At 40.5% G+C, this 27,966-nt stretch overlaps 1 protein-coding gene across 3 annotated transcripts; it reads right to left on the reverse strand.

The window, feature by feature from the left end:
- Positions 1-1,974: 1,974 nt before the first annotated feature.
- HAVCR2 (hepatitis A virus cellular receptor 2) lies at positions 1,975-17,786 on the reverse strand. 3 transcript variants are annotated; one of them, XM_013046873.2, is made up of 8 exons: positions 17,604-17,783; positions 17,437-17,496; positions 15,838-16,176; positions 14,857-14,940; positions 10,075-10,115; positions 8,495-8,621; positions 5,158-5,194; positions 1,975-3,380 (listed from the first exon to the last, which is right to left on the reverse strand). In XM_013046873.2, the coding sequence occupies exons 1-8, from the start codon at positions 17,635-17,637 to the stop codon at positions 3,221-3,223; spliced, it is 882 nt and encodes a 293-aa protein (XP_012902327.1). In that variant the 5' UTR covers positions 17,638-17,783; the 3' UTR covers positions 1,975-3,220. The 3 variants fall into 3 exon arrangements, with proteins under 3 accessions (XP_012902327.1, XP_044935544.1, XP_044935545.1); XM_045079610.1 differs by lacking the exon at positions 1,975-3,380 and adding an exon at positions 3,389-4,038 and having other exon boundaries at positions 17,604-17,786; XM_045079609.1 differs by lacking the exon at positions 14,857-14,940 and having other exon boundaries at positions 17,604-17,785.
- Between the last annotated feature and the right edge of the window lie 10,180 nt (positions 17,787-27,966).

Here is a 27,966-nt window from a genome sequence, read left to right on the forward strand (position 1 = left end):
GCTTGTGAACCTTTCGACCAAATGATCCAGCTTTCCTTTTCCCCCACTTCCCAACTGAGTCCCAGAAAAAGATGGTGGAAAAAATCTTAAAAATTGCTGCTCTGGGACATCTATCTATACTTATCTCCAGAAGGATCCAGACTTTCTGAATAGAAACTGGAAACAAAATTGTGTTCAGCTTAATTTTTCAAATTTATATTTAAATGAAAATTGAGTTTAAATGAGAATGGACATGATGGGGTACCCAAAAATCAACTAAGGAGGCATTGACCTGCTTGGAACTTCTGCCTCGGGAATTCCAAGTCTAGAAGAAGTGATATGCAGATAAAACACAGTCCTGCTATGTTTTTCAGTCTCAAATGGTCAAGGAGTGCCCCTGTCCTGGGGGTCTCCTGTGGAAGAGCTGTGGAGGAAAAATGCTGAGATGCTTCTAGGAGCAAGCTATACATCCGATCTTATTACACTGTTTTTAATTAAGTTACCACTTATCTCCTGGGCTCTTTGTAGTAGCCTTGTAGGGGTTTGTTCCCCTTTCTGCCAACTTCCCCCTTCCACATAATTGACATAGAAGAGATTCTACTCTGAAAACCAGGATTCCAGTCCTGGCTTGCTGCCAGTCTTGACCTTAAATCTAGCTTAACCTAGTCTTCATTTCTTCCTATGATCAGGAAGACAAACAGGAAAACAGTGCTATAATGCTTAAATCTAATTTTCTATTACAAAAAAAAAAATAATAATTCCAACAATTATAAAATCACGTAAAGGACAAAGTCTGTCACATGACCATTTGCCCCTGTGGGGTAGCCGTATTAATTTTGGTGTATTTTTCCAGATTTTTTTAAAGGCAAAAGAAAAAATGAGCATCTACTACATACATTGTTCCAGAATTTTTTTCTTTTGTTTACAATATAGTGTTCTCCTCTAACAAGTAATATAAACTCCATGAGAGCAGGAATTTTGTCCGTTTCCCTCACTGCCGTATTTCTAGAGAGAAGAACAGTGTCTGGCACAAAGTAGGTACCAGTAAATGCTCAATGACTGAATGAATGGAATGAATCCACCTTATGTCAGATCAAATGAGTTCTGTGGGGTCAAGGATAAGTCTGTTTGGTCTCTCTTTATGACCTCAGCACCAGAACATCTGGCATATAGTAGACATTTAAATATTCATTGAATTAGGAAAACAGTTCAGTGATGAATTAACACCACTTAATTCTTTTTAACTGCACCAGCATGTTGACATCACAATAACCAACGATTCCCCAGGTGGTGAAAAGTCTCTTACAAGTACTGTTGCAATGATCATCCTGGCTACATTACCCTTGTTTAAAGATTTTTGTAGGATAAGAATTTCTTTCTGCTGGGGAAACCATTGAGTCGATCTCAATAAGTTCTGAAATCCCTTCCCTCTAGAATTTCATAACTTTAAAATACTTATAATTAATTCTTAGTCTTGTATGAGAGCTGCTGCCTATCAATGCAATGCAATGCCTATCATTGCAAAATGATCTCCCTTATATATCTCTCTATAGAAAGGCAGTACTTCCCAAAACTGTCTAAATGCAGCCTGAACATTATAACTCACACAAGACTGCCAGAAAGACTCCTAGAAACAAACAGGCTGCCTATATCGTTGGTGACCAACATTTTCTGCATACAGCATGGTAGCCGTTTAATTATTACGTGGGGAGGAGCAGTTTTAAGGCAGCAACAGGACTTTATTGTTGATTATTTATGTGCTGAGGAGGCTCAGCAGAAAGGGGGATCCAGGGGTACCTGGATGGTTCGGTTGGTTAAGTATCTGACTCAATTTTAGCTCAGGTCATGATCTTAGAGCTCAAGCCCCACATTGGACTCCGTGCCAGCTGTGGAGCCTGCTTAAGATTCCTTCTCTTCCTTTTCCTCTGCCCCTCTCCAGAAAAAAAAAAAAAAAGAAGAAGAAGAAAGAAAGAAAGAAAGAGAAAGAGAGAGTGAAAGAGAGAGAGAGAGAAAGAGAGAGGGAGAAGAGAAAGGGAAAGAGAAGAAAAAGAAAAGAGAAAAAAGAAAGGAAAAGAAAAGAAAAAGAAAGGCGACACAGACAAAAGAGTAACAGGCTTCCAAAGGCCTGAGCTGGGAATGAAGCTAAGAAACAAACACCACCTGGGATCAGGTAAGGGCAGATATGGGATCTTAGGACTATCTGTGTGCTCTCTGGAAGAGCTCTATGTAAACCCTACAATGGAAAAGACTTTGCAGAAGGCTACCTTTCTTAGGTTTTTTTCACTCCAAAGATGTTTAATAAATTTCTGTGAGTTGTGAGAGCACTGGGCAGGTAAAAAATGGGTAAAATAAACCAAGTCGCTACCACCTTGAAATTGAAGCTGAAGAAGCACAGTCTTTCCCTCAAAGAACTTGATGCTGATCTAGACTGTTGGAGCCCTTTGCCTTCTTTCCACCAGAATGTGTGTCCCAGTTACCGCTTCTTCTTCTATAAAAGCAGAGCTCCAGTTCTCTCCATAAATGGAGAAGTTGTTGGGAGATGTTTCCCGTTGAGTGCACCCCAGACAAAACTTGGCAACACACAGGAGGCACACTTCCTTTTTCTCTGGGAGCTCCTGCCACACCACAGGACCTGCTGGGCAGTCTACCTAACTGGCAAAGGAGAGCTCTGCAGTGGTACTTACTGTTAAAGAATCAATATTCAGAGAAGAAGCACTAGTCTTGAAACTCAGAGAGAACATTCGAGACTCTCTCCTCCTCCAGTAGCTTCTTAACTTTTTATAGATCACAGATCTCTTTGAAAATCAGCGGCCCCTTTTGTCTTTCTGTCCCCAAAAAGACACGCACGTATCTCAGCACATAATTTTCCCTATATTTTCAGGAGCTCTGTTGATCCGTCATGTGACTGAATTTCCTGGCATTTCGGGGACTGCATATTAAAAATTCTTACTCTATATAAAAGCCCATTTGAGCTATAATGTCCCAATTAGTAGTCTTTGAGTTGGGTAGCCCTGATGGCTGAAACACAGAAGTCATGTTGTGCCAACTGCAGGGCAGGTCACCGTTCCCTCCCTCTGGGAGCTAATTATCATCAAAAAGTGTAAAAACTCTGCTTGGTGGCCATGGACAGAGTCTCTAAAACTGATCACTTGACACATTTCATAGTTTTCAAAGATGACACTATGCTCAAAAATGACGTCGTGGGATCTGGTGGCACTTAAAGGGTTAAACCTCTAGGTTGTCAGGATTGCTGCTCATTGTGGACATAGCAGTAGTATTCGTATGGATCTTCCATTTCATATATGTTCTCCTCAATGACATAGATGTTTTCCTGCGAGCGCATTCCTTCTGCTCCTGTGTTTGCTAACCCCAAGGGAGGGGGGCTGCCCAAAGTGAGGAGGCTGTGGAAAGAAATGTCCCAGTTGAGTTCAGCATCTCCTGGGTAGCACAGAATACAGTTAAGAGGATGAACAAATGTAGTACATGATCCCCAATCAGGTCCTAACTAGGAGGAAAAGGCCATAAAACAGCAATAAAATAACATGTGGAATAATTAAGGAAATTTGAATTCATCTTCATTTTCTTAAGTACAAAATTGGCATGGTTTTATATGGAGGGACAGACTGAAGTCTTGAGGTGAAGTGTGAAGATGCCTGAAATGTCCTTACAAATGGTTCAGGAAAAAACTGTGTATATAAACAGAGAAACAAACCAAGCAAGTATGTCAAAATGTTAAATCACAGGTTTCATTGAAAGGTTCTATGGTGCCTTGTATGGTAACTTCAGTTCTTCTATGGGCTTGAATAATTTCAAAAAGAAAAAAGTATGAATATGTTATGGACCGAGTCAGACTTGAGTTGGAATTCTATCTCTGTCTCTTACCAGCCATAGTATCTTAGACAAACTGGGTGGTTGGTTGTTTCTTTTTTCACTCACTCAATCAAGAAATATTTAGGATGTTAGACACTATTCCAGGAAGCAAGAAATGCTGCAGTGAACAATACACAAAAATCCCATGGAGGTGGCGTGTTAGTAAACTTCGTATCTCAGTGTTGTCATCTGTAAAATGGGAATAATAAGCATTCTATTTCACAGGGCTGCCATAAGGAGCATTTATTCGCTCAGTCATCAGATAAAGTGCCTACTAAGCATCATGTTCTCTATCAAGAGGTAGGGAAACTAATGTGGCAAGAGTGCCCTAATTTTCTATGGAACTTACATATATAGATAGAGATGAACGTTAACCAGATAACTTTACCAAATAATTTCAACCAAATAATGAACTAATTCATGTAAATATTACCTATGTGTAGTATCACATTTCAAATTTCAGCTCTAATAACAAATCTTCACACAGAAGATAGAAAGCCAGTGATAATTAAATATTTTATTTGGCCTTATTTGACTTTATTACTATAGATTATCTGTCTTCATAAATTACTATCTCTACTTTCTCTAAAATTATTCATGGTCTAGATAGTATTCAACGGGCAGAGTCTTTTTTTTTTTTTACACTTCATTCTACCCATGTACCAAAAATCAGTACATTCCACTAGAAGTTATTTAAGCTTTATGTATTTAGCATGGAGGTATGTGCATGTGTGTATATGTATTCATATACATATAGTTAAAAATGGATACCAAGACTGCAGTATAATAGACCAGTAGATCTCAACCCTGTTTCCACGTTAGAATCACCTGGAAATTTTTTAGAAAAACACTTATGCTTAGGTCCCACCCCCAAAGATTCTGATTTATTTGCTCTGGGGTTGGCAACAATATGTTCAATGCCCTAGATGATTCTAATAGGAACATAAGTTGAGAATGCCTGGGCTGATCTATAAAAGCCCAAGAGTAGATTCTGGGTTTCTCACTCACTTTTGTAACCCAGTAGCTCAATCATCGAAGGGTCAATTCATTGAAAAAAAAATTATTATACAGAAAAGCATTTCCTATCAATAGCAAGATGAATTCTACACCTTAACTTTAGGCCATGAAACTAGAGAAATCAAAAAGAAAAACAGAGTAGCATGTTTAATTAGTATTGCATTAATCCATGCCTAAGGTAAGAAAGAAGTCTAAGTTTAAATCCTAGGGCCGGACTTCTAAGAGCAAAGCCATCTTAGCATAGGGGCCTCCAACATTCTCACCTTCCCCTACAACACCCATTATTCTTACCTTGAGTTCTGTAACTTCTCTTTGCTATAAGAATACCCTAGGTAAAAAGTAGAAGAAAAGTCAATTAAAAATATTCTCATGAAACAAAAGAGATAAGAAATAAAATGAACTCACTGGAGGCAGGGAGTGTTTAGGGAAATCTGGTCTCCTTTTGGATTGAAATAAATCAAACTATCAATGTGTGTCTTGATTTGTTACACAGACTATGCTAGTAAGTAATACAGATGCATTTCTTACATTCGGCAAATATATGGAGCATCTACTATGTGCCTGGTAGGATGCTAGGCACTGGAGATGCAAAAGTGAATTGTGATCCCTGACTTCTTCAAAGTTGTGTTCTAGGGAGGCAGGCATTTAAATAATAATTTCAAATTGTGGAACTAATAAGGCTCTAGAACAGATGATGGAGAGTGTGGTCAGGAAAAAAAACTCTCAGAAGAGGTGAACTTCAAGCTCAGTTCTGAACAAAGAGAATGTGTCAGCCAAGTGAAGAGCCAGGGGGAGAATTCAACCAGAGGTGGTAAACCCTGGTAACCCCTGGTAAAGATGATGGGGGGTTCCTGAAACTGAAATAAGGGAGTGGCCCAACATAAGGTCTGAGAGGTATGCTGGGGCTAGCTCCAAAGGACCTTTTACATCATAATCAAGATTTTGGAATTTATTCAAAGACCTATTAGAAATAATTGGAGAGCAGAAATATGAGAGCTAATTTGGGTTTTAAGATCACACTAGCTGCTGTGTGAAGAGTAGATTAAAAGAGGCATAAAAAAAATGGAGAAGTGAGTAGAGATCATGATGCCTCAGATCAGAGGAAGGTGGTGACCAAGAGAGATGAGAATAATGAATGGATTTTACATGTATTTTGGAGAAAGTCTGCAGGAATTAAAACTGAATTTTGTGTTAAGAGAAAACAGGATTCAAGGATGGCCTCTGGCTTTGACTTAAGCAACCAGATGGATGGTAGTGAAACGCTATAATGGGGAAGATCAGAGAGGCAGAAGTTGTGTTCTGGGAAGGTGGAATATGGACTCTAGACTTCCATTTTGGACATGTTAAATGTGGGAGACATCTAAGTGGAGGTATCAACTGTACAGACACTCTGACTTGTAGAGGGAAATTAAGGATGACATTTAAGCCTGTCGAAATATAGATCACCTAAAGGGTGTATAAGAAAGGGAAAGGGCCAGCCCTGAGGAGTATCAACATCTAAAGGTGAAGCAGAAAAAAGAAATAACAAAAATGACTGAAAAGTATTGGCCAATGAAGTAGGAGAGTGGTGTTCTATAAGCCCAGAGAAGGAAGACTTTCTAGAATGAGTGAGGGTCGATTTGATTAAATATTGCTGAAAGATTGATGACAATGAAGACAGAGGTGTCTACGGGATGATTCTAGAGAAAGGGGTAAAAAGAAGAATGAAGTCTTGGCTAAGGCAAAGAAGGAATAGGTCTTTGATACTTCATCAGTTGAGTGAGAAATGAGGGAGATTTGAGTAGTACTGAGGATGGATGTTCATTGCAAAGAGAGCACTAGAAAGATACAAGATTGCTAGTTGTATTGTTGCCAATTAATGGCTTTGATATCCTGACTTAAACACCTGTCACCTTGGTTTTAAGATTTTCTCCAGCAACTTCTAGGGAAAATATCACAAATCAAACATGACTTTCCCATCTGTTCTTCTAGGTAACCATGTCTTTGGAGTAATAAAGATGTGGGTACAAAGTGTCAGACTTCCCCCAATGAGAAGAAACCTCACTTCAAACCTCTTTACACAGACTAGAACGGCCCCTAATATCCAGCCCATGGCAGAACTCAAAAAGGTAATGAGTGCTATTACTGCTCTTTATCAACTTGTAGGCTTTACATCCTTGTGATCAATCCATGAACCCCCACCCCCGCTACCTCTCAGTAAACTCAGGTAAGTGTGGATGGGGAGATTTTTTCTTTGAACAATCCATTTACCAATAATGGCAGAATAGCATAATGGTGAAGAAGAGGAGAATCTTGTCTTCAGATTCCATATCTATCAATTAACCGTATGACTTTGGACAGCACCTTAGTTCTCCATTTGGTAAATTGGAATAATACTAGTATCTTTGTCAGTAGAGTAATTATGAGAATTTAATATGCATAAAGCACTCATCAGCTTTAAGCCACACAACTAGGGTGACCAATTCATCCTGATTTTCCAATCTCTGTCCCAATTTTAGCACTGGAATCCCACATCCTAGGAACCCCATCATTTCCGGGCAAACCTGGGACAGCTGGTCACCCACTATGCATGTTTAAGTAGAGTAGGAAAGGCTGTTAGAATGTACTAAGCCATGGAGTATAAGGCCTTAGTCTCTGCCCTCAAAGAGAAGAGAATATATCATAATTACAACAGTGTGTGAGGCTTCTGGGGTGATGCCATTGGTTGAGTCTTAAAGGTCGTGATAGACTTCCATGTTGAAATTCATCAAGTTGGACATACTTTAAATATGCAGTTAAAGTATAATAAACCATAACTTAAGAAGATTTTTTAAATAAAAATCACTTAAATAATAATGTGTGTACAAATGCAGTGAAGGAGCAAAACACAAATGTACAAATCCTGGCCCATGACCCATCGGAAACAGGACTTGCCACTTCTCCCTAAAGACCTATGCCTGAGGCATAAATAAGATAGGAAAATGCACAGAAAGAAATGAGTTTTGTTTTTGTGCTTCCTAATAAGCCTAATTCATGATTTAAAGAGGTTTTTGTTCTTAGCCAAAGGTAAGAGACTAGGTGCTCGAATCAGCCTGCTTGGGTCTGAATTCCAGCTTTGCCTCTTAGGGATTCTGAAACCGTGGCAAAGTGACTTACTCTCTTGTAGCTATACTTCCTGCATGATAAAATGGTGATAAATACTACCTACTGCATAAGATGGTGATAATAAAATGTAGGTAAAAACATTTAGCACAATGCCTGCATATTACATGGTAAGCACTGAGTAAAAAATAGCTATTATTATTGGTAGGTTTGGGAGGACTACAGGGTGTTCAGTTATATCACCTTCAGGTATAAGTATAAACTTATATTTCTATCTAGGTTTGTGTTGGTTCTTTTTTAAAATTTTTATTTATTTATTTGAGAGAGAGAATGAGAGAGAGAGAGAGACAGAGCATGAGAGGGGGGAGGGCCAGAGGGAGAAGCAGACTCCCCCCTGAGCAGGGAGCCCATTGCGGGACTCGATTCCAAGACTCCAGGATCATGACCTGAGCTGAAGGCAGACACTTAACCAATTGAGCCACCCAGACACCCTGTTGGTTCCTTTTCTAACATCAGAGGGAGAGAGAAGCAACATCAACCAACTTACATGTGAGAATTAAAGCACCAGTGATAAGGAGAAGAGCCAGCCCGGCGGAGACCCCTGCTCCAATGTAGACTCCCATTCTAGTGGTCGCACCAGCGTCTTGTAACTCAGTAGCCCACGTGGGTATTTGCTATGGAAACACAAAGAGAACTGTAGCAGGTGGCAGGAAACCAGTTGTGTGCTCAGCCAGTCTCATGACTTGTGCATCAGACCGTCCCTTTCATAGCACCACAGGAGGGCAGGGACCTTGAGACGTCTCTGATCTGTCTCCTTGCAGACAGGCCTTACACCCCCAAAGAAAGCAATGAGCATACTCTTCACAGATAGTAAGGCAATAAAATGTGTCACTTCTATGCTGTTGGGGGCACAAGGAGCCCTTAGTAAATGGACTCCCCTCCCGTCCCAAATAAAAATGGGCTTTAGAGTGGAACTCCATTCATTCAAGGGCCCTGGTGTTCCAGAGAGTTTCAGAGCGGTCAAAACTTGGTGTCTTGCAGAGAAACGCCCATATTCACAGAAAGACAGTGATTTAAAAGCCAGACCTTTACAGCCAGACAGTCTTGGGTTCAAATCCCAGGTCTCCCACCATCATATAGACTCCTTGGAAAAATTAAGTGATAAGAAATATAAAATGCTCAGCACAGCGTTAGCAGTGGTTACTATTATGGCTATCGCTCTGATCCACTGAACTGTTTAATTGTTTAACTGAGACTCAGAAAATTCTTTTGCTTCCAAAATTTTAGTCCATGTTCCCGTTTAAAAACAATAATAGGGAACACATTTAAAACAAAGAAGTCAAAGAAATTAAATCCTGCACTTATTCAATAAACATGTACTACAGGAGTGTTAATTGCAAGGTACTGTGCATTAAATACTATAGATATACAGAGGTACTTAGAGTCAGTCCTTGGTCACAGAGAGGGGCAAACACAGAGTACTGAGCCTTGGTTGTAAACACACAAGTAGGGGACTTGGTTAAATGAAGGCAGACTCCTGGATATGTCCCCCCAAAATTTCTAAGTTGCCACTATAAGCTTGCTATCTAGGGGATTTCCTTTTACTCTGAGAAGGTGGGAGACACTAAATTTGTGGTTAATTAAAATATTGATTTATTTATAGGTGGATATAGAAATTCTTGGCTTACAATATTCCTGACTGCTGTCTTGTCATATAGTAATAAATTTAAATAATCTTTTTCATTGGGCTTGCCATGGAAATGAGAAGAAATACACTCTAGGGAGATGGAGGGTCTTTGAACCCTCCACAGGGTCATACAGTTGTGAAATAGGAGAAGAGGGACAAGAGAGTAGTGCTTCCTCGTTTTGGTTTTCTGACACTTACTACGTGCCAGGCATTTTACGTATATTCCCTTATTCTACCCTTACAACAGGCCTATGCAGTTGGAACTGGCATCATCAGCCAAGGGCACTGAGGCTAAGGGAGACTAAGGCATTTTTTTTTTTTCCCCAAGCAGAGAGCAAACAAGAAGGACTAAAGCTGAACTTTCTTTTCTCTGAGTTGAGCATGAAGTTAACACACATATACACATGCACACACACACACAGGCATACAAATGCACTTACAGTGTGTTCCTTATCATGGAGGCCCTCCAGTGTCTGAGTCTCTGCCATAAAGAGAAAAAAAAAGCCAATAGAATGGTCAGGAATTTTTTCTTTTATCTAACTTTTAAAAAATCCTAAAGACACCTATAATTTTATTTGAAATTAAATCTACTTTATACTCATCACAATAATTAATCACAAGACCAATAAAATTTTTTAAATACCTGCAAAGCAATTTTAGGGTGACCAAATTTTTTTTTAAGATTTTATTTATTTATTTGACACATAGAGAAATCACAAGTAGACAGAGAAGCAATCAGAGGGAGAGGGGGAAGCAAACTCCCCACTGAGCAGAGAGCCTGATGCAGGGCTTGATCTCAAGGACCCTGAGACCATGACTTGAGCCAAAGGCAGAGGCTTAACCCACTGAGGCACCCAGGTGCCCCTAGGGTGACCAAATTTTTTTAACCAGATAATGAACCCAGCTCTTTAGGTGCAATAAAAAGGAGACCTCTGCCAGGAAGACCTCTGTTGAATATATGCTTTGTTGTGTCCACAGGGCCCCAAAGAGGACTGCAGAATTCCAACAACATTGATATCACTCAAGCAGGCGTTATATTTTAATTAGACTTTAAAATATAACAGAAGTTAATTTTCTTGAAAAAGTTTAACGTTTACTCATTAAGAGGGAGACAGGGTATTTGGTTGCCTAAAAATGAAAATAATAATAACAATAGCTCTAATTTACCATGAACAGACATTGTGCTAAATTCTTTGAGCAAAGTATCTCATTTAGCATTCAAAACAGTTATCCTAAAGTAGGGACTATTAGCTCCATTACTTAGATGAAGAAGCTGAAAATTCAGAAGGGAACAGACTTACTCAGGGTAATGGAGCTTAGTGAATAACAGAAATGGCCTTCCGGTTTAGGTCTGCATGGCTTCAAACAGACACTCCCATGCTGCCTTCAACAACCCTCACCTTGGCACGGTCACTTCCAAGTGGACACACTGCCCAGTTGCCAGCTCACCTTTTTTTCCTTCTTACCCATTTACTTATTCATCTGTCTATCTATTCGATGAACATGGTCTACACCCTTACTCTATACCAGGCATGGGGTACAGAGCTGCCAACAGCCTGGGCACAGGCCCTGACCTCACAGATGCTGCCTTCTAAAAAAATCAATATAGAATGTCAGCTTTGGGGAACTTAAGGATGCCTGTTCATGTCTCTGGCTGAGTCAGAGGCTCTGAAACTTTTTAAATGTCATGGCCACTTTCTAGAAGCCTGAAAGCCCAAGTCCTTTCATATAAAACCCCTGGTTTAATAAACCATGATTTTAATATTAAAATTTTAATACTCTCAGCCTGAATACATTTTTTAAAAAAAGGAAATAAAAGAGATTCTCTTCCACTTGCCTCTGCTCTTTTTACTACCCAAAAGGAATTTAAAGTATAAAAACCACATTGGTGGAACTGCTAAGTAAACATGAATCTAACCACACACAAGATTTTCTAATGTAATTCCAGTTTCTGCTTCCCTGTAATTATTTCTCTTGCTCTAAATGGTAAGACTGACTTCTCCTCTTTAAAAAAAAATCAATTTACAGTGAAAATAACCCAAGAGTACTGTTTTATTGATTATCACAGCTTAATTTCATATAGATAACCATCAACCAAGGTGAGTAGGACAGTTAAAAAAAATATGCATTAGTTTTCCTAGAGAACCCAAGACTTGGCTGGAGTGGAGGGGGCTTTGAGGGCAGGATGAGATGGTCTCAGAGCATATAAATCTATCGTTACCATCTAGCACGTATTACCTGCCACACATGGTGCTTAGCACTTTATTCACATATCTTTCAATCTTCACCACAATATAGTAGTACTGTTATTTTTCCACTTTTCAAAAGAAGAACCTGAGTCTCAGAGAGGTACTTGGCATAAGATCACACAACCAGTAATTTGGCAAACCTGAGATTCAAACCAAGTCAATCTCCAGAGCTGAGGACTCACCATGACCTGGCTCCACCTCCTTCAGGTTGAAGAGACATGACAATGTTTTGTGTTCAAAGCATGTTTAGCAGCTTCCAAGACCCTTGGAACCTTTACTTATTAAGGCTCCACTCCACTTAATAGCAAACATATTCAATGTACCCACATTCCACATTAAAAGAAAAGGTATGTATACCTACACCAAGTTGACTTACAAGGGGAGACCCCATCGTTGTTGCCCTAGAGGAAAGGAACTAAAAAGTAAAAACTAAAGGGAAAAGGACTTGTTTATGATATGGACAACCCTGAGGAAATGCACTAGCTCAGGAGGAAGGTGTGTGGGCATACAGTGAATGCCCACTTGGCAGTGACGTTGTAAAGAACACTAGAGCCCTGAATGGGAACATGGGCATCAATAAATATTGACTAGGGTTAATTACAGGGAAGCAGAACCTGGATTTACATTAGAAAATCTTGCGTGTGGAATCTCCACACTGTTCTCCAAAGAGGCTGCACCAACTCGCATTCCCACCAACAGTGTAAGAGGGTTCCCCTTTCTCCACATCCCCTCCAACACAGTGTGGAGATTCCTCAAGAAATTAAAAATAAAGCTTCCCTATGACCCTGCAATTGCACTACTGGGTATTTACCCCAAAGATATAGATGTCATGAAAAGAAGGGCCATCTGTACTCCAATGTTTATAGCAGCAATGGCACGGTCGCCAAACTGTGGAAAGAACCAAGATGCCCTTCAACAGACGAATGGATAAGGAAGATGTGGTCCATATACACTATGGAGTATTATGCCTCCATCAGAAAGGATGAATACCCAACTTTTGTAGCAACATGGATGGGACTGGAAGAGATTATGCTTAGTGAAATAAGTCAAGCAGAGAGAGTCAATTATCATATGGTTTCACTTAATTGTGGAGCATAACAAATAGCATGGAGGACATGGGGAGATAGAGAGGAGAAGGTAGTTGGGGGAAATTGGAAAGGAAAGTGAACTATGAGAGACTATGGACTCTGAAAAACAATCTGAGGGTTTTGATGGGGTAGGGGGTGGGAGGTTGGGGTACCAGGTGGTGGGTATTATAGAGGGCACAGGTTGCATGGAGCACTGGGTGTGGTGCAAAAATAATGAATACTGTTATGCTGAAAATAAATAAAAAATAAATTTAAAAAAAAACAATAGGGGTGCCTGGGTGGTCAGTCAGTTAAGAGTCTGCCTTTAGCTCATGTCATGATCTTAGGGTCCTGGGATTGAGCTTCATGTTGGGCTTCTTGCTCATCAGGGATTGTACTTAATCCTCTCCCTTTGCCTGCCACTCCCCTTCCTTGTGCTCTCTCTCTCTGTCAAATAAACAAATAAAATTAAAAAAAAAAAAAAAAAAAGAAAACCTTGTGCGTGGTTAAGATTCATGTTTACTTAGCAGTTCCATCAATGTGGTTTTTAAATTCCTTTTTAAAGGAATTTTTAAAATCCACTTTAAATTCCTTTTGGGATGACGGTTGTCATCTTGTTTCACCATATTTAATGTTCTCCCTCTCATAAGAGATGTTGGCTACCAATGACTAAAGAATCACCAAAGATTAAACCAGTAGAGAGCTGAAGTTAATACTTATAATAATAACTAATATTCGAGGGTTTTCTGTGGGCCAGGTATGACACTGAACATTTTGCATACATTGTCACACTCAATTTTTACAACAATCTTAGGCAATAGGTCCTGAGAAAACACCCAAAGTAGAGGTAAGAAAATTGAGCCTCACAGATTTTGAGCAATTTTACTTCACACTCACAAAGCTAGTATGAAGGGCTGGTAGCGGAGCCCCAGCACTGAGGTACTTAACCACAACCTCATTCTGCCTCCAGATCTTACTGGCAACATTAAAGACAATAACTGAGTACATGCTGTGATCAAATACTGGGCTAACCACTTGAGACACCCTTTCTTAGTTAAATCTCACAAGGTGGGACTTAGGAGGTTTCTGAGATTAAAATATGGGACCTACCCGTTATTACCCTTATCTTACTGAATGGAAGACTGAGCTCCAGAGAGTATAAGAAGGACCAGAAATCTGACAGGAGACATTTAAGATTAATCTCCCTGCTCAGTGAAACCCTCAGTCTGCTCTTTTGACCCTATCTTCTCTACCAGGGCAGCTTGAAGAAGTCCTTGCTGAATTACTGAAAGAGTTTAGCTGCTCTTTCCAAGGCTGGAATCGAAAGAGGATGGGCTTCATTCTAGTTAGAAGAGATTCTTGAAATCTCCAGGTCCAACCCCAAACACAAACTGGAGCCACTTCATGCCAAAACATCCCAGTCTGGGAGTCAGTTGGAAAATAAAGGCAACGCAATGAGTTTTTCATTAGACTAAATGTATTTAATTTAAAAGCATGTCTTTTTTAATGCAATAATGGCATTAGTAGAATTTTTTTTTCTTATTTGGAAAAATATGTGGATCACCACAATTATGTTTTTAGAGGCAGAGGGAATTTTACTAGGTCACAAAAGTTAAAGTCTCCAAACCTCTCTTTGGACAAAACAAGAAGCAGAGATCCAGGGAAGTGAAAGTTTTCAGCCCGGGTCACAGAGGTACTTGTGACTAATTCTGAAGCCTAGCTCAGGGCTCCTTTTTCCCAGTAGAGGTTTGTCCTCACCTCCCCTCTCCCCACACACATCTCACTCAAGTCCACAGGGACGTTCAGGCCTCCACTCAAACCCTTTTCTCGTCTCTTTCTCATACTCAAAATCCTCTGAACTCTGAAAATACCCAAAGGCTTCGTGCTACGCTTCCGGTATCATTACCTGTGCCACGTCCCTTGGTGGTGAGCACCCGTGGAAAGGCTGCGGTGAAGTCTGTCCATGGAGTCCGAGCAGAGGTGACCTTGGCTAATATCAGAAACCAACATAAGGATGCAGCCCTTCTGAGAGCAGAGAGCTTGTGGCAGGGAATCAAAGGGGCAGCAGAAAAAATACGAAATGCAACAAATAAAGAGAAGCACATGGCCAACTGCCAAACCTACCTGACACCTTCCTTGAGCATGTACGACACTCCTGAGGTGTGGGGCAGAGGAGTGTTACAGTCATCACTGCCACAGTCTAATCGTTAATGATGGAACTAGCAGCCACCCAAATGGCCATGCTAAATGTTTTTCACAAACACCTCGTAAAATCCTCCCAGGGGGGCTGTGTGGTAGGAATTACCATATTTCATAGAGGAGGAGTTCACAGAGTTTAAATAACTTGCCCAAGATGGCAGATAGTTAAGAGGCAAAGTTGGATTTTAACTCTGCTCCATCAGCCACACACTGTATGCTCTATAAATCTTCAAACACATGAGCACAGGTACCTGACTTGTACACCATCTGACGGTTCTCGATCCTGGCTGCACGGTGAGGGGGATAATCATTGAAGGTAGACTTTGTAAAATCCTAGTGCTCAGGACTCTGCCTCCAGAGATGCTGATTTCTGTGGTTCATGGGTGGGGACCAAGGAGCTATGTAGGTCTTTAAAAGCTTTCCAGGTGATTTCAATAAACAATCAGGCTCTTGAACCACCAATCTTGACCTTTCCTCCCATTCTATAGATCCTGTCCATGAGTTTTAAAATAGATGAAGGGAGTTAAAAGTGGCTGGGCATCGCTGGTGGAGTCTGCTAAACTTGAGGTCTTAGGGACAGATGGACAAGCGGGGCTCTAACTGGAGAGATCAGAAGGGCGACCAATCAGTATATTTAATATTACCTGCAGGTGATTTTATTCAAGAAGGCATGCAAAGGTCCACTCACCTGGTTTGATGACCAACTCCAGGTTTAATTTTTTATCATTCATTGGGCCTGGGAACTGGATCCGGCAGCAATAGATCCCACTGTCGGCTAGAGTCACGTTCTCTATAGTCAAGGACACATCTCCTTTGTGGATACTCCTCTTCAGATGGTATTTGTTGGATGTCTGATATTTCAAGTTCCTTCCGTCTGTGCTGAGCACCATACTATGACATTCAAACACCGGACAGGCTCCCCTGCCCCAGCAGACAGGCACAGGATCCTCAGAAGGGTTGGGAGTGTAGGTGCAGGGCAGATCAGCATTCTGACCCACTTCAGCTACGTATACCCCTTCCAAAGACCCTGAATAAAGAGGGAAAGAGAGCAAGACCCAAGCAATGAGTGAGTGAGGTTGGTCCATTTCAAGAAAATTGCAAGTAATGCCTTATAGAATAAAAAGGAAACCAGTGCAACTGTCCCGTTTGGAGGATGAGTCATTATGACAATGATTCTCAGACTTGAGGAGCATCAGAATCACAGGGAAGGCTTATTAAAACACAGATGGGTGGGCTCAACTTCTAGAGTTCCTGACTCAATAGGTCCGGGAGGGGGGTATATGAATTTGAATTTCCAGCAAGTTCCCAGGAGCTGTTGAGATGGTTGGTCTCGGAAACTCACTTTGAGAACCAGTGCCCTAAGAGAGAATTGTGGTCCAGCCCTGTGAACACTGGAGGGCAAGGCTGATGGAAATAGATAATCAGACAATGAGTCACTGTCAGCCGGGAGAACAGCTCACCAGTCTGGGCTAGTGGGCTGCTTGCTCATGGATGAAAGGCAGTTAACTTGATATAAAGATCTCTCTCTCTCTTTTTTTGGTTTTTAAAGACTTTACTTATTTATTTGAGAGGGAGAAAGAGAGCACAGCATGGGGAGTGGCAGGCAGAGGGAGAGGGAGAAACTGGCTCCCCATTGAGCAGGAAGCCTGATGCGGGGCTCCATCCAGGACCCTGAGATCATGACCTGAGCAGAAAGCAGATGCTTAACCAACTGAGCCACCCAGGCGCCCCTTGCTCTCTTTTTAAGCCCTCAGCACATGATGAATAATAACCACTGGCTGAATAAGAAGCTTGTGTGTTTGAAACAATTCACAGGCTATCGTGAGGTTTAAAATTAATTGCCTTTGCATATATATATTAACAAATATATATGTATATAAACAAATATATATATATAGTAAAACATTTGAACAGTGTAAAAGGTATATGAGAAGTATACTCCCTCTCCCTGCTCCTTCCCGTTTTCCAGTTCCCCTTCCCAGAGTCCATACGTTAAGAAGCATTCACATATTCCCACTCCCTGCATCACACATACACAAATAGAAGTCTGATACACGTGTCCTTCTGCGCCTTCTTATTTCATCTGACCTTCGGACTTAGAGGCATTCCGTATCGCTGTGTGTCGTCGGCCTCCCCTATTTGCAGTGTAGATCACAGCTCATCTACCTGCTCCCCCGCTGGTGGACACTGAGGTTCCTTCCAAACTTGCTATTGGAAACATTGCGATGACCATCCCTGCATCTTGATCGTGTAGCATCCAATTGTGAAAGCCCATGGCCGGACTTACCTGTGAGTAGCAGCAGCCACAGCAGGACACAGTCGAAGGAAGGAGGTGAAACCATGGATTCTGAAAAAGACAAGTCAAATAATGGCTCTCTTTTGCTTTGATTCTCCAGTGACACTGGAAAATTAAAGAAATCGAATCTCCTCCACAATGACAGGAGCAGGGCTCACTGTTCGCAACTGCTGGCCCAGCACACCATGGCATCTGACTACCCGTCTTCGCTCTGTTATTGCTGCCAAGTCCACAGTTACAACTAAGGAAACTCCAGTTCTCTGCCCTGCTACACCACAGACATCCTGTCAGTCTTTGGTATTTACCCCTTAGTATCAACCAAGAGGAAGCGACACTTGGAGGAAGCAAAGTGTCTCTCAGCCAAGAGAACTCTCAGCAAGTAGAGAGGCTTCAAGCTTCTCCAATGAAACAATCCCCTGTGTGAAACGGATGGCATGTGGGTCCAGCTGGTTACCAGGGGACGCAAGGTAGGAACACAGCATCTGTGCATTCAGTCCGATCAGGCAGTTGGTTGGTCACGTGACCAATGTTAATGAAGCACCTGCTTTGTGTCGGGAACTGGACAGGGAGCTGGACAACGCCACGATGAGCCACATCTTCCTTATCCTTTCCACTCCATTCCGGAGCTTAATGCTTACCCTTGCTCTAAACACAAATTGGGTTGTGTCTAACACGAATTGTGCTGGATCTTGGTTCCTTCGTTTACAAAGTGAGGAAATTGTGTTCAGTGACATAGGCACAGCTCCCTGCTCTAATATTCTGACTTGGACCTGAACTTCCAAACCCTTCCACTTAGGAAAGACACATTCCTTTCTGCGTGTTTCTTTCCCCCCACCATGGGTGGGGGGCTCAATATTTGATTTCATCTCTCTCACATACACAAGATGTCCCCTCCCACCACAGGAGCTTCGAGCATGAATTGTCAGAAAGTGTGGCATTCCAGCCACACTCTCCATCACAGAGGTAACTTCTCAGACCCCAACAGTCTGAGCCCTGGGAGTCTGACATTTGTCTGGGAAACTTAAAAGCCAATGGTTCTTTACAAAAGTGAGCTCACAGACTGAATAGTTTCTGCAAGCCTCCTCTGTCTTTTCTTGCTGAATTTTCATGTCACTCATCTTTGTGGCACTAAATGCATTTAATATAAATATCCAACCTATCTATGTGTGTTCTTCCCCAGCAACAGTAGCCGTTACTGAAGAGATCAGACTCAGATTTCATCATCCCCTGGGGGAAACTGAGACCTGATAAGGTTGATTTCCCTAAGGGCACATGATTGGTAATTTCAGGTGAGAACTGAGTCCCCCAAACTCCAGATTTTGTCCACTATAAACTGTTTTGTGAATTTCACATTTGCCCTTAATAGGTCTGCCCCTGCAACTCATAACAACCAGCAAATGTCCATATTTGAGGGGAAGGCAGAATGAATTAAACATGACATCAGAGGTCATGTTTACTGCATAACCCCAGACAACACTCTTAGAAGTTTCAGCCTTCAGAGTCTGTGTTCTCTTTTTTTGTTTTGTTTTGTTTTGTTTTTATTGTTATTACTCTGTTTTCTGTCCATCTCTAGAGTTACTACTGGAACCAGCTTTATAAAATATTAACAATTTATTAATTCACTGAAGTCTAGACATAAAGGAGCCTAGAAATTTACTCTGAACTCTTTCTCTTTTTTTTTTCCATGTATAGGGAGCTGTTTCTGAGCATTTTCATGTTTATTTAACTTTTATTTGTTTCTTTAAAAAACAGTGGTTAGATAATTCATCCTAATGGCTAAAATTCAAAGCAATATCAAAGCTTTATGAAGAAGCCTTGTTCCCACCTCCACCCCAAGTCTACCACTGTAGAAAATTGTGGAAAAAAAAGAAAGAAGAATATAAATTTAAAAATACCATAATCTCAGTAGCACAAAATACCTGCCATCAACATCCTGGAAAGAACGTCCCACCCATGAACAGTTAGGAACATCATGAACACAGGAGGATCAAGGAGAAAGTAGAAAGCATATCCATCTATTTCCTATTAAACTGCCTGTCGGTTCAAAGACTCCACCTCAGATGGAAGTCCTTTTATTTTTATTTTACAGTCATTTTTGTGGTCTCAGAATGCTCACTTGCCTCAGGCTGCTTTCGCATTGCCTTCTCTACCAGGCCCCAGCACTGAGAGGGCGACTTCAGAAGACAGACCCTGGGCAGACCCGAAGGGACTTCCAGGTCTTCAGAATGATGATTCATTGACAAGACAACTCAATTTCTCCTTGCTGTGGACCACCAATAAACCTTTGCCTCATCAGTCTTCAGGTTGTAGCTCAGAGAAAACCCAACTTCAAACTAGCTTAAACTATAAAGCAATTTATTGACTGACGTTATTGAAAAGATCAGCTGCGGGCAGACTTGACTCAGTGGCCCCAGTGAGGTCACTGGGGACCTGGTTTGTGGCTGTCTCCGGTTCCTCAGAGTCTCCACAGTGTACCCCCGCTCTAGCTGCAGAGCACACGGCCGCCTACCAAGCACCTCTCTCGGTTGCTCACACGGGTCCAGTGATTCACATTCCCGCAAAAGTCCACCTGGGGTCACAGACTCATTGCTAAACTATCTGGGTCCCCAGGCTCAACAGGGACTAATTGGGTTGAGTCTGAGCCATATTCCCAAACCCTGTGTTCTAAAGTCAAAGAAGGTGATTCTGCCCAAGAAAAAGTGTGGTGCAATTCAAGAGATGCCCTCCCCGAAAGGGATGGGAGGGAGAGATAGGAAAAGAAAACCTGACCTTCCAAATAGCATGATTCTTTTCCTTACCCAAAAAAAAAAAAAAAAAAAAAAAAAAAAGGCATTTTACTAATAAAGTGCTTTTTAGCTTACAAGGACGTGTTCTTTACAACACTGCAGAAAACAGCAGTCCGGCAAGGAAAAGTCAGCATTCTGGGAAATCGCAGTATTTGCCCAGCAAGTAACTAACTCCTAAGGGAAGTTAATGGTGCCCCTGCCCACCATAACCAGTCCTCTTCAGAGGAAAGGGAAGTGGGGAGGGCTGTAAAATTATTTGCCCTCAATTACTCAGCGAGGCTCCCAGTGACGAAACTGAAAAATGAAAAGGGGTCTACCATCAAGAAAATTCTGTTGAACTATGTATGAGTCACTGCAGGAACTCCTACCTGCAGTCCCATCTTGAAAATGCAGGGCCCGCAACTCCCGACGGAGACCATGCTGGTGTGAGGAGCTGTGTGAGCGGTCACCCATCCTGGGCATGTTCTGCAATGGGGCACCTCTTCTTTCTTTTGTTGGCTTATTAGTCTTTTACTCTCGGGTCAGATAGTGAAGTTAATCATACTCCTCAGTTCAAGGCATGAAGTCCTTATCAATCCGGTGAGCTCTCTTTCTTCTTTTCTTTTCTTATTTTGCCCCGTTGTCCCCTGACCTACAGTTTCATTTTTCTTTTTTCATAGGCATCCACTTTACACAAATGTGGTGGAGCCATTTCCCAAAGCACTTATGCCAGCTGACATTCTCACAGCCAGCAAGAGAGAACACTTAGGATGCGCCACGACTTTGCCAGTAACAGTCCCGCCAGACTTTTGAATTTTTTTCCAAGATGATGGGTGCACGATGATGTCACAATACGGCTTAAGGTTAAACTGATGTCTGGTGGGAAACATAAGAGATGCACAAAACATTGCACGTACAAATTTACAGGGTATGAATATTTATAAAGTAAGCACTCAGGTAACCAGGAACCACCCCCCCAAAAAAGTAAAATATTGCCAGTCTCCTGAAGTTCTGCTGACATGCACTCCAAGCCCATGGGTCCCTTCTTGATCACAAAACCTTCGTCCTCTCCTACAAATGATCACTATTCTAAATTTTTGCAATAGTCCTTCATCCTTTTTATGGTTTTCCACTTGTGTATGTGTTCCAAAATTATAGGTATAGTTTTGTTTTTGAACATCGTATGAATGACATATCATCTGTAAGCTTTTGTGTTTTGTTTCTTTCACTCAACAGTACCTTTGTAAGTTCATTCATGCTGTTGTGTATTCCTGTAGATTGTTTGTTTTCAATATTGAATATTTTTTCTGGGAACAGATATGCCTTAAATTATTTGTTCATTATATTATAGATAAACACTTCACCTTCTGTTTCAGTTATCATGAACAATGACCCCCTGGCCATTCTTGCACACCAACACTGGTGCACAGGTATAGAACCTTCTCTGGAGTACACTTCTGAGAGTGAAATTACTGAGAGGGGATATACATTTTGAAATATATTAGATAATGCCTGTTTCCCAAGACATCTACCAGCAGTGTGTAAGAATTTCTCCTACTCCACGTCCTCATCAACATTCAGTAGTACCAGTTTTTTTTTTCCCCCAAACTGGTAAAGGATAGGATAGCATCTCCCTGTGTCTTTTTTTTTTTTAAGATTTTATTTATTTATTTGACAGAGAGAAATTACAAGTACACTGAGAGGCAGGCAGAGAGAGAGAGAAGGAAGCAGGCTCCCTGCTGAGCAGAGAGCCCGATGCGGGACTCGATCCCAGGACCCTGAGATCACGACCCGAGCCGAAGGCAGCGGCTTAACCCACTGAGCCACCCAGGCGCCCCCTCCCTGTGTCTTTAATTTGCATTTTCCTCTTTACTAGCAAGGTTAAGAAATACTTTTTCTTTTATTTATGAACAATTTGGAACTGGGGAGCACTAAGGGGACAAATGCTTATTTTACCCATTTTTCTGTTGGGATTCTCAATTTTTTCTTATCATAAATTGATGTTTTCATATAAATTATGAGAAATTTACATATTTTGGATACTAGTCCTCTGCTGATTTAATATGCTGTAAATACAGTATATTTCTCCCACTTTGTGGAGTAGATTTGACCTCTTTACAATACTGAATGTTCCGATCAATAAACATGTTTTAACCTCTTATATCTAGATTTTCTTTAATATCCCTTAATAAAAAGTTTAAATTTTCCCCATAGAGACCTTCAAATTATGCCTTGACTTTTTCCTGGATACTCCATATTATTGATGCTGTTTTATATGTATCTTATTTTTAAGTTTTTATATTGTTTGTTTTGGTATTCTGAAATGTACCTTTTTTTTTTTTAAGATTGATTGATTGATTTGATAGACAGAGATCACAAGTAGGCAGAGAAGCAGGCAGAGAGAGAGCAGAGAAAGCAGGCTCCCTGCTGAGCAGAGAGCCTGATGTGAGGTGGATCCCCAGACCCTGGGATCATGACCTGAGCTGAAGGCAGAGGCTTTAACCCACTGAACCACCCAAACACCCCTGAAATGTACTCTACTTTTGAATGGTGATTTTTTTTCCCCCTCCAACCAGTAAACTCTCAATAAATTATCTGTAGATTATATTGAGTTTTCCATGTAGACAGTCATATTTCCTGCGAATAATGACAGTTTAGTTTCTTTGTTTTCAATCCTACATTTTTTTTCCCCCTTACCATGCTGGAGGAAAAATCTAGTTCCTTTTTCACAGAAATCTTGATAGCAGGCATCCTGTTTCATTCCAGCTCTTAAAGAAAAGTTTTCAGCTTCCACCTTGATTGTGTATTATGTTGTCGGTTTTATGGAGCTACTGTTTATTACATTAAGAAAGTTCTCGGGGCACCTGGGTGGCTCAGTGGGTTAAGCCTCTGCCTTCGGCTCAGGTCATGGTCTCAGGGTCCTGGGATGGAGCCCCGAATTGGGCTCTCTGCTCAGCAGAGAGCCTGCTTCACCCCTCTCTCTCTGCGTGCCTCTCTGACTACTTGTGATCTCTCTCTGTGTCAAATAAATACATTAATTAATTAATTAAAAAAAAAAACAAGAAGAAGTTCTCTTCTGTTCCTAAATATCTAAGAATTTTTTTTTTTCATGACTGGATACTAAATTTTATAAATGCCTTTTATTCATCTGTTGAGATGATCAAGTGATTTTTCTTTCAGTCTACTATTGTTGTCACTATACTTTTTTTTGTCTTCAAAACATTTTATTTATTTATTTATTTATTTATTTATTTTCAGAGTAACAGTATTTATACTAATTTTTTAAATTTTTTATTATGTTATGTTAGTCACCATATAGTACATCATTAGTTTTTGATATAGTGTTCAATGATTCATTGTTTGCCCATAACACCCAGTGCTCCGTGCAATATGTGCCCTCCTTAATACACTAATTTTCTCTTCTGCATTCCTAAACTAAACTGTTTAGTCATAACACATTACCTTTTATTTTTACATATTCGTGGGTTGAATACACTAGTATTTTATTTATGCTAGCCTCATAAAAAAGAGAATGTTCCCCCTTTATCTATTCTCTAAAAGAGTCTACATAAAATAAATTTATCTTCTTCTTTTTCTTTTTTCAGGCAATGTTTGCTAGAACTTGCCAGCAAAGCTGTTTGAACTTAAAGTTTTCTTTGTGAGAAGATTTTGACTACTGGTATGTTTAAAAAAAAAAAAATCATTAGAAAACTATTCAAGTTTTCTATTCTTAAACCAATATTAATAATTTTATAAGAATTTGTCCATCTAATTTTTCGCATTTATTGTTATAAAGTTTTCCATAACATTTTCTTATTTCATACTGTCTATAAAATCTATAGGAATGTCCCATTTTCATTTCTGCTATTATTTATGCCTTCCCTTCCCCTTGCCCCCTTTTTAAAATCACTTTCTAAGTAGCCTACCCATGTAAGAATCCCAGGTAACCCCTAGGCCCTTCCAGATCAAGTATTTCTGCACAGATGATTAGCAAGCCTGAGACCGGAGTATGTTGCCTGGGGACAAATGACTTTCAGAAAGAGTTAGAAAGTCTTCTCTTTCATTCTCAAAATCAACAGTATCTACCCTTTGAAATGGGTATGAGAATTACCATAGTTAAGGAAATTGAGTTTCAATTGGCAAAACAACCAATAAACAGTGGAGCCCCAATTCTACCATGCCTGCTCTTTCTCTCTTCTCCTTTCTTTTCTTAGAAACCTGAGTTTTAATTCTGCCATTTGCTAGCTGAAGTGTCCTTGGTGTATAGCAAGTTACATTTTTGGTCTCAATTTCTTCATCCATGAAATCATTTTTTTCTTCCAGTTTGAATATTCATAGACACAAGTATGAACCCAGTCTACAAAGTTTGCTTTGATATATCTAGAATATATTTCCATGTCAGTATTTTCATTTTGAATGGCTAACGGTTGGTTGGCATCCATAGCAGATCTTCATGTTTGTTGAATGCATGAATGAATGAATGAACGAATGAATGAATGGGAAAAATCAGTAAAGACCCCAAAGACCTCTTTCCTTGTAGTTGATACAATGCATTCCTGGTCAGCCCAATCATACCACACAATCTGACTCCCATCCTTTGAATATCTTCCCTTACTCCAAATCAGAGTGGGGGCAGGGAACCAGCAGCTTCACAAAACTTGTCTTGTGTGTTAAGCAAATGAGAGAAGTATCTACCATCATTCTCAGTACTAACCAATAGTTCAAGGCCTTCCCCAGGTCTTGTCCAGGAGAGAAAGGCTCTGATCAAAAGACTTGTATCCACAACATAATATTAAGTATTTTGAAAAAGTCATACCCTGTTCTCTCCATGAGAAAAGATTTTGTCAGCCAGAGGCACAGGCAACAAGTCTCACTTGTTGAATAGAACAAGCCAGTATCATAAGCAGCACCTAAGTTTCTCCAGCCTACTTCATGTCTGCAGCTTCTAAACTTGAGATAAGAGTGCCACTTACTGTTAGAGTCATCACACTGCAATATGAAAACAGTTCCTAAATCTCTCGAGCCTGAATGCCAAATGAAGACAAAGGACTTACCAGGAAAGATACAATTGACCTTTGATAGCTTATACTAAATACCAGAAATTGAGTAAGTGCTTTATAACCATAACCTCTTTTAGGCCTTAAAACAATCCTATAATTTTTATTTCTGTGGTTATTACTGGTTTTGTGAGCACACTCCAGGGTTTTGAATCCAACCACCTAGATCACAGCCTCTGAGCCAGTCAGTTGCCTGTTTTTGTACAGTCCACAAGCGACTATTTAAGTGGCTGGGAAAAATCAAAAGAATATTTCACAACATGAAAATTATTTAAATCAAGTTTCTGTGTCTATAAAGTGGTGTTGGAACATAGCCACACTGCCACACTCATTTGCTTAGATATTCTTGGGTTGCATTTGTACCATAGTATATAGTTCAGTACTTGAGACAGAGACCTTAATATGGTCCTCAATGCCTAAAATATTTACTAACCTGCTCTTTACAGAAAAATTTGCCAACTCCTGACCTAGATTCTAATTTGAATATATCACCTGGGAAAGCCACAAAACTGATCCTGTTTCATAACGTGGAAGAACACCTACCAAGAGCAGTTTTTGAGGAACTGCAGGTATCTCCTTAAGATACCTGCGGAGTCTGACATAAAGGCCCTAACATGTTCAAAGGAAGCTCATCATTTTCGTTTACAAATCTTTTCCTCCCTTAGCCCAGTATTGTGTAGGGTCTTGAGTATGGACTTTAGGGTCAAAATATGGGATCCCAGTCTAGGCTCCATTATGACTTATTAATTATATGATGAAGTACAAATGTGCTCAAGTATAGAAGTTGAGTGCTTAGGCTTTGAAACTAGGTTTCAATCCCAGCTCTGCCTCTCACTAGCTTGGTGACCTTGGGTAAAATTACATAACGTCTCTGAACCTCTGCTTCCTTATGTGTCATATAGATGTAAAAAGACATACTGATTTCATTGGGAAGCTGTGAGGAAAAAAACGAATTTATGTATATAAAGTAATTACAACAGCGCTAGCAAAGCTCTCTGTGTATTTGCCATTGATTTCCCATCTTAGGATAAAGCAAACTTCTTCCTTTGACCTTCTAATGCTTATAATCTGCCCTCCATCTGCTTCTCTAGCTCCAAACTCTTCCCTTTGTTGCAGCCATTAATAGCCTTTCTCACCCAAATCATGCTTTTATTTCCTCACAAGACACTTGTACTTGCTATCTCCAGTGACCTCAGAACCTAGCACAGGACTTTTCTTTGAAATACAGCCCAGCACAGATGAAGCTCCCTTCTAAAGCTTCAAAGCCCTTAACAAATGTGTACATGTAAACATAACTTGAAAAAAGATAATATGGACAAGGAATTTTGAGCAGGCAATAGTAGTAAAATTAGAATCAAGATTCTTCTGAGTGTTGTAATGGCTGGATAGTTAAAACACAAACTTAGACCTTCAAAAACCAATTCACTTGTTTTCTTGTTTATCTTTCTTCCATTTTCCTCCACACTCTCCATTTCCCTGGTCACTAGACCAGTGTCAGGTGGAAGACCACACTTTTCACTAAATGAATACAATTAATAAGTAAATAGTGATGGTGGGGAGTTTGGGAATATAAATATGCACAATCTGCTTATTTTTATCAAAAATCTGTGTGTGCTCAATTTCTAGTGGATATCTACCACATGACCAACTCGGCACCTCCTTTCCTGAGAATGAACTACCTTCTCCCATACATGGACATTTGGAGGACTGCCAAATTCTTAGAGGACTCAGGCCACAACTGATAGGCCCAGCTGGAATCAGAAATACCACCCCTAATTCCCCCTCTGGCCTGGTTAATAATTAGTCTTCCTTTTTGCCGACAGTGGTGCACAAAGACTTAACACGAGAACTGCTAGCAGCCATGTTCTCCATCCATTCACGATAAGGCTGGTTTGTAAAGAGAATGGAGCTAACGGAAAGAAAACAGGAGAAACAGTGAAGAGATCTGAATTGAGTTTGAATCTCAGTTGCCCTGGAAATCCTCCCAGTTCTCTTCATAGTTTGTTCAATTTATCCTTCAACCATGCAACATGGTTATTTTTTTTTTAATTGGTCTTTTTCCTTCAACTAGGTTGAGCAGAGTGTACTAATATATTTTTTTAAGATTTTTATTTATTTGACAGACAAAGGTCACAAGCAGGCAGAGAGGTAGGCAGAGAGTGAAGGAGGGGAATCAGGCTCTCTGCTGAGCAGAGAGCCCGATTCGGGGCTCAATCCCAGGACCCTGGGATCATGACCCAAGCCGAAGGCAGAGGCTTTAACCCACTGAGCCACCCAGGCGCCCCTGTACTATTTCTTTAACACACTGCACAGTCAGGCCATCTAGAGATTTCTTAAAACCAGTGCCAAAGCCCCACTCCATAACAATGAAATCAAAATCTCTGTAGTCTGGGAATCAGTAATTTTAAGAGGTGCCAGGCTATTCGAGAGATTTCACTTTGAGGAATCAGTCTATTAGGAATACTCACTGTAACTAGGTAGGCAGAGATGTATTTGACCCTCACAAGATCAAAAAACTAACTTTGAAACTTTTAACAACTATCAGACCACTAGTGTTCCCAAATCTCATTCTAATTACAGTTCACATTAGAACTCTCACTTAGTTTTGGGCAAGTGCCACCCAGGACCTCCAAGATTATATCCTCCAAAAGTCAGAATTTAAGATTCCTTGTGGAATTTTGACCCCTAATCCTCCCTAC

The sequence above is a fragment of the Mustela putorius genome, unplaced genomic scaffold (assembly GCF_011764305.1).
Source record: "Mustela putorius furo isolate JIRA1106 unplaced genomic scaffold, ASM1176430v1.1 tig00000407_pilon_pilon_pilon, whole genome shotgun sequence".
In the NCBI taxonomy this organism is placed as follows: Eukaryota; Metazoa; Chordata; class Mammalia; order Carnivora; family Mustelidae; genus Mustela; species Mustela putorius.